At 40.7% G+C, this 14,291-nt stretch overlaps 1 protein-coding gene across 1 annotated transcript; it reads left to right on the forward strand.

Moving 5' to 3' along the window:
- Nucleotides 1–4,098: 4,098 nt before the first annotated feature.
- On the forward strand, nt 4,099–6,736 carry LOC129429110 (uncharacterized). The gene is made up of 3 exons (XM_055185612.2): nt 4,099–4,761; nt 4,959–5,102; nt 5,893–6,736. The coding sequence occupies exons 1-3, from the start codon at nt 4,627–4,629 to the stop codon at nt 6,013–6,015; spliced, it is 402 nt and encodes a 133-aa protein (XP_055041587.2). The 5' UTR covers nt 4,099–4,626; the 3' UTR covers nt 6,016–6,736.
- The last annotated feature ends 7,555 nt before the right edge of the window (nt 6,737–14,291 follow it).

The following is a 14,291-nucleotide window of genomic DNA, read 5'->3' on the forward strand; positions in this document are numbered from 1 at the left end:
TTTTAAATATTTAATGAATAAATAAAAGATTGTTTTTATACTTACCTGCCCTTGTTGTTGTCTGGTCATTGGGTTGGCTTTGGGGACCTCCTCGAGGTGGAAGTTGAAGAGGGACGTGGCTTTAGCCTATTGACAGCCAGCCCCTCGGTGTGACACACACACAACATTTAGCGCTGCTCTTTCCAGCATTAGAAGCAAAATTCGCGTAGGCGAACTTCACTATCCAGGGCACGTCTTTCTGCATTTTACAAATGTGAACATTTAGCCCGCGAATCATGCATCATGCATTGCACGAGCGTAAAAGTGAGTGACGTCAGTGAGTGTGTTGTCAAGCAAAGAGAGCGAGAGGTAGCAGTGCCTGTGAAGGGAGATCGCGACCGGTCTTGGGCACGAAACAGGAAAAGTGTAACATCTTATATAATTTTTTATAACATATTTAGTCAAAAACAAAGTGATGAATGCTCAAGTCCGGTTGTATATATCCTCGAGTCCAAGTACGAGTCATCAATCCGCGAGTCCAAGTCGAGTCACAAGTCCAGAGAATGGATTCTCGAGCCGGACTCGAGTCCAAAGAATAGTGACTCGAGTCGGACTCGAGTCCGAGTCCAGGACTCGAGTACTCCATCACTGGTAAACACCCAAAAAAAGATTGAACTCTTTAGCATGTCGCAGTCAAAAGTTATTCTTATTTTACTGAAGGGTGTGAAAATACATTTTTCATATAAATATAATTTTTTTGTTTTGCACATAATAAATAGCAAGGGATTATTCATGCACACAGCCAAAGAAAATGCTGTGAATGGACTCATTTTTTAGAGTAGGACCTAAGATAAAAGATGGTGTAGCATTTGTGGCTATCTGAAGTTTGACGGCGAGCGTCCATATGCTTATGGACGGTGAGCCGTGTGTGTGTGTGTACAGAGGAGGAAATTTGCTCTTTTTGTGAAAAGGTAAAAATTTGTTTTTCGCTGTTACAGCGAGGGTGTGTCCAGCGCCCGAGGGGACTGAAACACGCACAACTTTCAAGGGCGGACCGGCCGAAGCAGGACTGGAACCTCTTTTCCTCCTCAGACTCTCTTCAGGGAGGCGCCGCCAGCCTCGACGCTGGCGCTTAACCTCCGGTTCAGCTTTCTGCTGGGGTTGAGCTGGTGCGACGATATCTGTGCCTCAGTGAAGCGCTAGGTAAACCCCTCTACAGCAGAGCCGAAGAGCCCGATGGCGATACAGGTGAGTCAAGAAGGGCAACCCGATCCGTGTCTTTGATCTCCATCAAGTTCAGCCACAGATGTCTCTCCAGAACAACCAGGCTAGCCATGGCTCTTCCCACAGCCTGAGTGGCGACTTTGGTAGCGCAGAGGGCCAGGTCAGTCGCGCTGCGCAGGTCTTTAAAGGATGACGGGTCAGGCCCTGCCTCGTCCATATCACGGAGGAGTTTTGCCTGGTAAACTTGCAGCACTGCCATCATGTGGAGAGCAGATGCAGCGTGGCCATTGGCGGCGTAGGATTTCGACGGCAGGGTTGATGTCAGATGGCAGGGCTTCGAAGGGTGGTTCATCTTTGCCCTCCAACTGCCGGCCGAGGACGGGCAGAGGTGAGCCGCGACAGACTCCTCGAGCTGTGGCAGCTTGGTGTAGCCGTGTTCGTCGGCGGCGTCCACTACGGAGAGGACGTGGGAGACGGTGCTCTGCGCTCGGGTGGAGTGGGGAGCGCGCCAGGACTTATGCTGCGTTCCAGAGCCCATCCAAACCAGTGGGATGTAGGACTTATCCTATCTCCAACTAGGAAAAGTGCACTGGAATGCATGTCGAAGTGGAACCTCCTACTGGCGAACTCGGGGGAGTTCGACCTACCCCGACTTCAGCAAAAGAAGTCGGAGGATAATGGCGGCGCCCATATATCGCGTCGTCGTGAGAGAAAATCTTCAAGGAATAGACTATAAATTGTACTTCTCTGCTTGTATGGTTGTTTTAGACACTGTAATTTTAACACAACTTGTTTTTTTTATATTATGGCGTGAAATTATGTTGTTATTATCTGTTATTATGAAAATACGGTAAAATATACCAAGTTACTTAGCGACATGCAGCGCTTTTATATAATGGCTCCAGAACACTTTGTAAAGATGTTTTACTGTAGTGTGAACTGCACAGTTCGGACCGACGTTTAAAAGGTATGTAGTCTGTACGAGCCTTAAGAAGACCGGTCGGTCGTCCATGTTTTCTGTTTACGTTCGACTTCAAATGCCTGGAACGCTTTGAAGTAGGAGCTAGGACACTTCAAGAAGGATAAGTCCCACGTCCCACTGGTTTGGATGGGCTCTGGAACGCAGCATTAGTGAGCTCCTGGTGAACCTCCAAGAAGAATCGCACCTGCCGCTGGCGGGACTGTTGACGACGCCCGGGCTGCAGGAACCACTCATCCAGACGGCTGAGTTGAGGCTCTGACGGCGGCGACCACTGAATATTGAGCTCTGCTGTAGCTTGAGTCAGGATGCGGATGAGCTCTGAGTCGTGTTGACACGACTCGATTGGTTCTTCAGGATGACATCGTGCCGCCATTCCGCGGTTGTCGAGGTTAGGATCAACATGCAAATATGGGGAAGTGCAAATTTAACGACAAGTGGATGGAAAATTATGTATTTAGGAGGTGGTTGGCGCCGGCTGAAAACAAAAATGAGGCAATGTGTAAATACTGCAAAAAGACTTTTTCATTAGGGACCATGGGGCTCAAAGCAGTCGAGTCGCATATGAAAAGAGGAAAGCACCAGCGGTTTGTGGCAGCAGCTAGCCATAGTGGGGACAGGCTGATCCCTGCATTGTTTGCAGCACAACCGAACGCTTCAAATTCAGACGCTAACGTTACCTCTCAGTCGCCTATAACAAATTTCGTTTCACCGCCAGACATTCAAAAGGCAGAGGTACTGTGGGTTCTCCATACTGTGACGAGGCACAATTCATTTAAATCTAACGAGGACATACGTAACGTCTTTGAAGCCATGTTTCCCGATTCGCAGCTTGCAAAGTCATTCACCTGTGGTGAAAATAAAACCGCGTATGTCGCGAAATATGGCATTGCTTCCTTCATCAAGAAGGAGCTATCGTGCAGTGTTAGTGAGAAGCCATATGTTGTCATGTTTGATGAAAGCATGAATAAAACGACAAAGAGCAAACAAATGGACCTTCATTTGCGTTTCTGGACTACTAATGTTGAGACTGGCACACACCATGTCATCTCCCGCTACTATGGGTTGGAGTTCATGGGTCACTCCAGAGCTGAGGACATGTTGGGTAATTTCAATGTAAGTAACGTTACGATTCTGTTTATTATTGTAAACACAAACACGTCCGGGCGACTGGTTATGTGCTCCAGTCAGGTCACAGGTCTATGGTCACTTTGACAACACATTAGCTCAGAGTTTAAGGGGTGTAACTGTTGATAGATGTGGCTTAAGTTATTTTGTTTAAATATGCCGATTGTGATTTTATGGGTTGGGCAACTTTAGTTGCTAATGTAGGCTGTCACTTGTTGCCATAGCAACAGTAAACATTCACGTAAGGGTTAATGAGCTGTAAATAGAGATGCAGAATCAAGCTATGTTGTAAATGCAAATACACGATTTTACCAGTTAGTAAACCTATAGAAAATAATTAGTTTAATTTGTAAAATTTACTATTAAAATGTATAGGTCACGCACATAAAAAGACCACAGTGACCATAGACTGACTTGAATAGAGTACATGACCAGTACTGTTACTATCTGCATAAAGTATTTTAATATCAAAGCTCACATTTTTAATATACGTATTTTCATTTTTAATGATACATCCTGTATCATAACTAAAAGCCTGCCATTTGTAATAAAACAAACCTGTATTGAATTCACTGAACACTGAATTATATTCAGTGTCCCATATACAAAGTATATAAAGATTAACGTTAATTATCACATGTTTGTGTTATGTTATGTTATGTTATGTTTGCATTTCATTGTGTGTGTGTGTGTGTGTGTGATTTTGTATGTTTTTGATCTCTCCCTCTCTCTCCCTCTCCCTCTCTCTCTCTCTCTCTCTCTCTGTATTATTATTAATATTATTATTATTATCATCATAATTACACAACCTAATGATTACTTGGCACATTGACTTGATCTTTTTCTTTTTTCCCAAATGTGCAGGAAGGTACAAAGGAGTTGAATCTGAATAACATGCTCTCACTGTCAATGGATGGGCCCGCTGTAAATTGGAAGTTTGTTGAACTCTTACAAGAGGAACACAGAGAGCAGTGTGGTGGAGCCCAACTACAAATAATTGGGAGTTGTGGCCTTCACAAGATGCACAACTCGTTCAAGAACGGCTTTACGGTGTGGCAAGTTGAGAAAGTCCTGAAAGCCCTTCACTACCTGTTTCATTGTGCACCTGCAAGGAGAGAAGACTTTGTGTTAGTGACCAAGTGTGATACATTTCCTCTTCCATTTTGTGGACATCGATGGCTGGAAAATCTTCCAGCAGTGGAGAAAGCCATTGAAATTTGGCCATATATTGTCACCTACTGTATGTGGATCAGGTCAAAGCCAAGAAGCTCCCCAATCCAAGGTCATCGTCATATGACACCATCGCAGAAGCCCGGATGGATCCATTCATCTTGGCAAAGTTGCACTTCTTCATGAGTGTCTCAAGAAGTTTCCAGCCATTTCTCACCAAGTACCAGACAGATGCCCCGATTATTCCCTTCCTCGGCAGAGATTTGGGGGATCTAATTAGGGTAGGCCTAGTGAATACTAAAAGTATATTAATGGTTTAATCATTCAAGCACCGTCATTTTCAGAGGATATGACTAATAAAACAAAGTTCTGAGTTTTCAGCCTGATGATGTTTGTAGAAAGTATTGTAAATACTGTAATACTTTTTCCAACTTTGATTATAATCATAATTATTATGCTTGTGCTATTCTTTTTTCAGAGCCTTCTCGGACGCTTCATAAAGCGAGACGTCCAGGTTGATGTTTCCCCTGTAAAGCTGGTCAAGATTGATGTTACAGACCAAAAGCTTTGGGTCACTCCAAAGCAAGTGGACATCGGCATGGGAGCCACAGCTGCCCTCAAGGTAATATATTACCTTAATTTTTACTTAATTACTTAATCAATGTGCTATATCAGCTGCAGAGTCACTTGACTAGTAAAGTATTTATGTTGAAACATTAAGAAGTCAGATTAATTGTTTTGACAACATTAAGCAGTTGACACCTTAACTGGATCTGTCAAATTTTGTGTAGTGTATGTTACACATAGGGAGAGTTTATTTGATGTTTCAGGTGACATGTGACTTTTGTGCTTTTGTCAGGGAATGTCAGGCAGTCAGATTGGTGGAAGTGAGCGTGATGTGTTACTATTCATGCGAGACAGTCAGAATGCTCTGTCAAAAATTTGTCAGAACATTTTATTGAAGTGCCCCCTGAAGTACCCCTCTGTCCGAAATATGATGTGCCTGGACCCCCAAAATATGCACAGTGAACCAGACATGTGCCTGCAAAAAATGAAGGCCCTCATCATGAAATTTGTGCAGGATAAGAAGCTGTCAGGAGGAGTCACAGCGGGTAACATCTGTAGACATATCAGAAATGTGAACAATTAGCCTAGTGTTTATCAAAGGGAGTCTTTTTTAAGATGTCAAGTTATACTAGCCTATTATTTTGTAGTTCATTTTTTTTTGTATTTTATTGGAAATACAGCCTACTGTGAGTTATAATAAATGTCTGTAGGCCTAATATGTGTACTTAGACATAATAATTTACATATTGTTGGAAATATGAGATGAATTTTCATGAGATGATTTCCACAAAATATAATTTTAACTGGAATATATTACAGATGTGCTTGTCTTTATCTTAATTCAGGTGATAAGATTGCCCAACAATTTCAAAAGTTCCTCTTCAGTGAGGCCAGAGGAGAGGAATTCATGGCCTTCAGTGCATTGGATGGAAAATCGCGAGTTGACAGCTTCCTGCATAAGGCCATGAATGGTTATGCAGAACTTTGGAGCTTTGTGGAAAAGCTGCTGCTTCTGTCTCATGAACAAGCTACTGTGGAGCGTAGGTTCTCCAAAAACAAGGAGGTGGAGATGTGCAATATGAATGAAGACACTATAGTCTCACAGAGACTAATCTGCGACTATGTGAGGATGTGTGGTGGGGTGGTGAAAGTACCACTAACTAAAGAGCTGCTTAATGAGTGTGCATCTGCACGCAACCGGTACAGGATCTTTTTGGAAGATGACAGGAAGAAAAAGGAAAAGACAAAACAGGTGAACAGAGGAAACGGGCTGAAGATGAGCTTGAAGAGCTACACAAGAAAAGAAGAACAATCTCCACTGTGTGTGAAACTCTAGAAAAGGATGCAGATGGCCTTGCAGAGAAGGCTGAGAATAGTGGAGGGACCAAGATGGCAGAACTTCTTACTAAATCCAATTCCATGAGAAAAAGATGCAAGGAAAAGAGAGGGGAGTTGATTGACTTAGACCGTGAAATTGACAAGAGAGTGGCAGAGCTACGCCACATGTCTTGAGGAGAATTTGGGATGTTACGAAACAGTGGACCACTCTATTCATTGGTTTCTCTGAATAAGAGTCATGTGATAACATTTGTGTTTTCAAACAGTTATGCACATTATTTTGTTAACTTTTTGCTTTGGACAGGCTGTTTTAAGGACTTTTATTATTGAGCATATTTATGATGGAGACTGCTTTAAAGAGCCAGTAAGATGACAATTTTAAGCATCCTATCACTATTTATAAGTCCCGGACAACAGGTTTAAATGCATGCAAGGTCAAAAAACACTGTAATTTTCTCAAAATATAAATTTAAAATTACCCCATTTCTCAGAGATCCCCAAATGATTCGTGTGAAGCCATTCAACGACTCAGCCTGCCTAAACCCCACCTTTCAGTAGCCTACTCTGCTCTGATTGGTCAACTGACAGAGTGTCTTTGCACACAATGCACAGATCACAGATCAGTCTCACAGACCACAGATCGGTGGCACAGACCAACAACAGTGCAACATGTATTGACCTCGTGCTAACATGATTTACTGAGAAGACATTGTCAACATCAATACACATCATTCATCATTAATCCAAGCAATAAAAACGACAATTGAAACTAACATTTTACACTCATTTAAGCATTTATCTAAACTAACCGGGTCATAGCAAAACCGTAAATAAGCATGCATTAGCCGTTTGCTAACGTGACTCTCTGACAGTAAATTAACAGTTTAAACACACAACATCATTCATCATTAATCCAAACAATACAAACGACGATTGAAACTAACAATTTTACACTCATTTAAGCATTTATCTAAACTAACCGGGTCATAGCAAAACTGCTTGCTATCGTGGCTCTGACAGTATATAGTTAGAGTTTAAACAACGATATCATTCATCATTAATCCAAGCAATAAAACGACTATAGACATTTTACACTCATTTAAGCAAGTATGTAGCTATAATCATACTTACAGGTTGTGGTTAGGAGACGCATGTTGTTCCAAATAAAGTGGGTACTGAACCATCTTGCATTGCCAAACGTCTAAATCCCTTCGTTAAAAATTAATTTTAACCACTGATTCTTCACAGCCAGACACGTTTAGAATATCCCTCCTTGAAAAAGTCTCCTGTGGTAGTGAAAACAACAAAAGCTGAAAACAGATTGAGCACACTAGCTAGCTGTGGGTGGGTCATAGTTTTCGTTTCTCCCGCAGGCAAGGCTGTAGACGGAGATTAGTATCTCATGTTACGTGGATAAGTTTGTGTGACGTGGATAATATCAGGAAGAAGACTCACTCCCTATAACGACTCGTTTCAGCGATTCAGAGTCGACTCCCTGCTTTAGAATCCAATAACTTTATTAATCGTGCACTTTTTGGTTCAACTACTTTACACGTTGCTTACATTGATGGACAGCTACACGACACACTGCAATAAAGGTTAGTTTCGATTTTGGATCTGTGTGGCTCTTTAAGTGTTGGAAGTATTATTATTCTGTCTCCCATTGAGCCATGATGGAGTCCGCTTTAAGTGTTATTATTTTCATTATTCAATATGGTACCCTTATGCAATGCACTGTGTTGTTTAGTGTAGTCCACTGTATGCATGTTATGTTGGCTTTGTTCTGCATCACAAAGAAACAAAATGGAAAAAAAGGAAAATTCCAACTGAGTTTTGATTGTGTTTACATCTATATTGGCCAATTAAGTTTTGGGAGTATTACTGTTAGTTATAATACTGTCTCCTAATTTAAAAAAGTTCTCATGAAAAAGTAATTTTGCAGAGTTTACTCAATGCACGTAATTGATAACAAATGGAAAACTTTAAGTTTCGCTTTCCATTGTAGAAGGGAATAAATTGTGTATTCCAAAGAAATTGTTATGGCATTTTTGGGTCTTAAATTATATTTGGCGAGGTCTACAAAAGCATTAAATTTTACTTTTAAAATGGTACAAGAACCCTGAAATGTGACAGGCATGGACAAAAGTGACAGGATGACGGCGGGAGACAGAGCACGCAGGGGATGAGCCGGTGTGGATTCGGTCTCGGGACGCCTCTTGACCTCACGGCTCTGCTGCTGTTTAGGCGGGGGAGCACGGGAAGCCTTCCGCTTGAAGGTATCGAGGCGGTAGCGCAGCGCCGTGATGGGAAGGAGCTCGCAGTGGGCGCAGCCCGCCTCGGTAAGCACGGCCTCGGCGTGGGCGGGACCCAGAAAGAGAACGCACTCTTTGTGGAGGTCTTCCACAGGCAAAGGGGCTCGTCATGAGCCACAGTGCCGAAGCGACATTATCTCAACGCGCTTCTGCTCTTTTAGGATGAATTTCGCTCTTTTATACTTCAGCCGGAAAGCGGCAGGGGAACACGCTGGCAAATAGTAGTCCGCTGCAGTGCTCGGATCAACGGCGAGTAATGGGTCTTTCACATAGGAAGCGGTGTGCGCTGCGCTATGAAACCCATTCATTTCAATGGCTTGCGCCGCGCGAGGGCGGTTTTTTGTTGTGCCGAGCAAAGCGCAAGCGCAGCGCCGCAGTCAAAGTTCAAAATAGTTTAACTTTTGCGCTGCGCTCTGTGACGATTACCCGCGCGGCCAATAGAAACGGGGCATCCAAACAAGCAAAATGGACGAAAGCTTATACTCGGGATTCTCAGAGCTTTATAATACAAGTTTATGCTCCTACAGAGACATCGGAAGGAAAGCCGTCTCATGGAAACACGTAGCAATTCAAGTTGGCATGTCAGGTGTGTTTTAAGTCAAGCAGCTTGTTGTAGGTATGCTTAAAGTTACGTGAAATGGAGACGAGCAACATCAGTCTCTGTATTCCTCGTAGACTATTTAACGCAAATATAAACACTGTAGTAATTTATTGAAAACCCCGCCTACTTTGGTCTGGCCATCAGAGCACAAATCGCTTGGCTGCGCCGAACCCAGCGGCGAGCGCAGCGCACACCGCATCCTATGTGAAAGCCGCATAAGGGCTTCTTCTTCGGAGCAGCGAGAAGGTTCGCGCTGAAGGAAAAAAATGGTAAGCTCTTGACGCTTGTTCCCGGACTTATATAGGGACGTGTGCCACGCCCCGCGCGGGCTCAAACGTCATTGGTCTGTATTTTCTACAGACGTTAACCAATAGGCTTCAATCGCGGAGTAAACAGGAGTTTCCCCCATAGCATCAGCAACTGATGCAATGCGAAGTGAACCGTATTGAAAGGGAACTCAATTGTGCTGTCAATTATTTTCTTTACTTATACACATCATTACCATGATAACTGCTAGAAACAGATCAATAATCAAATGAGTATATGTAAATATGGTCACAGTTTGTCATCCACTGGTCTTGAATAACTAAGCAATACATAACAACATAAATCTTTACAATATACTGTAGTAATTCACAACTCGTCACTGATGCCTCATTATTGGAGCTTCTTTATTTTTTTGGTTGAAATGGTTTTATCAACACTTGTTTATTCAACAAAATATATGAACATGTAAAATCTGGTTATCGTTTAAATGATTTGAAGTCTGAAATATTAGTTACTATCACTGCATTAACACATTAATTCAGCCAAACTAAACACATCAGATCATGTAGAAATGACTCTGCAGGTACTGCAGGTAAATGTATTTTGTTTTGATCTGTTAATCTTCATCACCACAAGAACTTGCAAAACCTAACTTCTACACTAGAGGGCAGGAAAAGCACAAAAATCATATACTGTGATATCATGCAGTTGCTTTTGAGTTTGGCTCATAAAAGGACAAATATAAAAAGTACAGTAGCAAGTGACTGCAGATGAGAGCTGTTTGTGGTCAAAACATGAAGACTTTGCAATACAGGCAACAACAGACATCATTACCAGACTTAAATATGAGTCTGTATAATTTGATATGGGAAAATATGTAAATGTAAATTAAGTTTTAATATTTTGCATGCTGATCAAATACACAAAATAAACTTAGCAAAATATTTATTGTAAACATTCACACATTAACAAACCTGTGCTTACAGACAGAAATGTACAACAGTACACATGCATTAAATATATGAAATACTTATATTGAATTTAAATATTCACACAACACCACTGCATATTCACAGCCCAGAAAGGCAGTAAAGAGATCCATGTGAACAGTGGTTTAATCTTCATTTCATAAAGTGATGAGAATACTTTTGGTGCTCAAAATATCATGAAAGCGGCATGCATGAGGTGACCCAAAAGTCTCTAAACACCACCTCATACATACATACATCATTGAAGACTTTAAAATACAGGTTTTTGGCAGAGTCTGATAAAACATGTCTGAAGCACTTAGAGGGTTTTGCATCTGAGCTCTTCATATATACAAAGATGCCTCATTCGACAGATTCAAGGGTAAGTAGCTTAATTAGTGACAACATTTTATTCTGGGATGAACTAGCGCTTTAACCTTTAAAAGTATTCCAAATTAAATCGAATTACACCACACAGTAAAATAGATCCAGCTAGTTCATTGTGTACTGGAAGACAAATATGCAACTTAACTCGAGGGAAATTTTACATACAATATGTGTTTATTTACAGTATACAATAAAAACAAAAACACATAGTTTTTTAAACTGATTGTAAATGTCATCTCAAGAAATAAAAACAAATCCTTGTGGCAGACCGTAAACCATACACTTTATCTAAATATTCACACTTGCGGTCTTTGCACTGTATTTCCTGTATTTGGTCCAAGGCCTCTAGGGGGCGTTAAGATCCCAAGCATGCATGCAGGATTATTTACAAGACGGGACATACTTAGCAAGTGGAAAAAGCTCTGTCTAGGTAGTGGCAGCAATTTACAATAAACCGCTTTGTTTTTTATAAACTTTATTATTATCACTTAATAAAATGAACAGAACACTAAAATGAACATTGTCCGAACCCAAAGATTATCATCTACACTTATCTGAAACTTTAAAAAATCTTTTGATCTTATCTTTCAAAAGCAGAATGTGGGCACTCAGCTTTGTCACAGTTAATGTTTGTTCAGTAGTCCCTGAATAAACGGCACAAGTAATGTTGTTTCTAATTATGTGATAAAAGTAGAACAAACTTTTTACAAAATACATAGCAATGCTGTTTGCACAAATGAAATGTGCAACCCTTTTTGTTTTACTACCAAAACAAAAAAAATAAATTTATTAACTTGAAAGTTTCCCTGACATCTTGCGAAATATGAGCAAAAAGTTATGATTACATCCAAAACATGATGCATGATGGCATATACACTTAGTCTCGAACACCAATTTGAAGTGGTGGGTTTAGTGTGCATTAAGGCCTGTGCACAGCATTTTTAAGACATGGGCTGCGTTCCAAATGATGCAATTCATGTTACTTGCGGTCTTGTGGCAATGGCCATTTGTCATTTTAGGTTTGAAAAGGGTGCTCATGGCTGCCCCATTTTCAGTGGTGGGTGCACACTTTTCCTGAGCCCTCATCTGTGCGGGCTTCACAGCAGATTATTTCCCGACAGTCAAAGTGGAGTTACATCACAAATAGGCAGACTGGAGACTTTAGGGTGCCATTTGAGACAGAGCCATGGGACAGCCTTGCACAGTTACTTCCTGTCGCATACACATGCTTAGAAGTGGCAAAGACCGCAAGATATTTGGACAAACCCATACGTCCGTAAAAGCAATCAGTTGTGCTTTTGAAGCACTCTCATGATAATCGGATGTCATACACTGATCGGCCTGCGCAGTGCTGCATGAAGTCAAACTTTGATGCTCTGCCCTTTGGAGGTGCATTTAATGATGAGAAACAAGACTTAAAAAGTAGGTGTGTCTGCCAATACAGTACAAATTAGCAATGAACTAACAAGCCATAATAAAATATTAAAATCATTCACCCGCAACAAGCAATTTACAACCTAGCTTTTTTACAAACAGTATGCTTATTTTTTAAGTATGCTTATTAAACACATTGCTGAATATTACTTAAATGCAAAGACAATAAAGATGCATTCTTGTTATTTTTTAATACATTAATTAACCAAATTTTTAGACTGTATTGTAAATCTAGAGACAGGCATGTCAAATGATTGATCAAATGTAATGTCATATATCTTCAAAACAACTTATCCCTGTTGCTTTTTTGCATGCTCTTGCATCTGTGTTCACATTTTGTTAACACCTGTGTGATGAAATGAGAAGTGATTTTTTCCAGTGTGTACAACATTGTGTGTTTATTGTGATTAACACAACAGTAACATCTCACCTATTCACGTACAGAGCTGTAAATCACATTTTCCTTTACATCTGCTGGTCCACACTGAAAATATAATACATAATATATAGAGTCATACTGACAATAACACAAATGTAACTGTAACATAAACTAAAGCACTGAACTGAGATCAGAGATTTATTGTGTCCGTGTTTGTTGTTATGAATTCACTTACTGCTTCAGTCTTGGGAAGATTAATCACAGAACTGTATGTCACATCACATTCAGGATTCACTGAGGATGAATTAGCAGAGTCATCCTGTCAATAAACAGACGCTCCAGGTAAAGAGAAAGTGATTGTTTTCATTGCTTTATCCGTCAAGTGTATTTTAATCGTCCACACGGTGTGACATTATCGCAGTATCCTGTGAATGTGTGTGTGTGTGTGTGTGTGTGTGTGTGTGTGTGTGTGTGTGTGACCATCCGCTCTGGTGGCAGCTTTTTCCAGTCACAGATGTGTGTTTAAAGAAGCCTCCCTCACTAATTCTAAAATGCCCAGTAATGACACAAATTGTGAAGAGGTTATTGTTATGTTATCAGTACAATATCTCATGGCTGGGAAGAGCTCTTAGCCAATTATATTCCAGAACCAGAAAGAACTGTTGTATAATGTAGGATGAATAATTTGTGTTCCATTCCTCAAAACTGAAGTCACTTTGGATTAAAACATCTAATAAAAGAACAGAAATAAATACTCACTTCTTCACTGGCTTTGTCTCTTTTCACGTTTGAGATGTGATTGTTATTTTCCCCTGTCATTAAATTTTTAACTGGTCTGTTAGAGTTATACAATATAAATGTACATCAATACAAACTGTTAAAACATACAAATGATTCATAGAATTGGCCAGAAGTAAAAAAAAATGCATTAAAAGTAATTAAAACCCCATGAAGCACAAATACTGATAAAAGATTACACATTGATAAAACATTTGACAAATGCATGAATTCAATATGAATATAATGTAATACTGACTGTGTGTGTTTCTCAGTATTACAGATGTCACAGTAATCAGAATCAGCAGAAGAAGCAGAACAATGGGTAGAAGCCACATCATCAGATGATCATACTGTCTGTCATAATAAATAACAATGCTTCATAATAACATAAATTATACAAAGTGACTTTACTGTAGCTTCAATAGCATATTAAGATAATAATAGCATATTAAGAGTGCTGCACAAACATGCATTCAAAATGACTACAATGAGACAGATCCTTATTTTCATATTCAGATCACCCCTCATCACAGATGCTTTGCATTTGAGGGCATGCCCTACCAATTCACAGTACTCCTGTTTGGGCTGGCTCTTGCCCCGCGCACATTCACACGATTTTTGGGTGTGCAGTAAAAACTCTTAATCCAAGCCATCTGTCAGAAGAACGCAAATAAGAGCCTATGTCTGCTGTAACTGTGCCTTCATACCGCCACCGGCAAGAGCGTCAAAGTGGCCGGAAGTCATTCATTTTCAATGAGAAAATCGGGCAGCGGGGTGC

The sequence above is a fragment of the Misgurnus anguillicaudatus genome, chromosome 2 (assembly GCF_027580225.2).
Source record: "Misgurnus anguillicaudatus chromosome 2, ASM2758022v2, whole genome shotgun sequence".
NCBI classification, from domain to species: domain Eukaryota; kingdom Metazoa; phylum Chordata; class Actinopteri; order Cypriniformes; family Cobitidae; genus Misgurnus; species Misgurnus anguillicaudatus.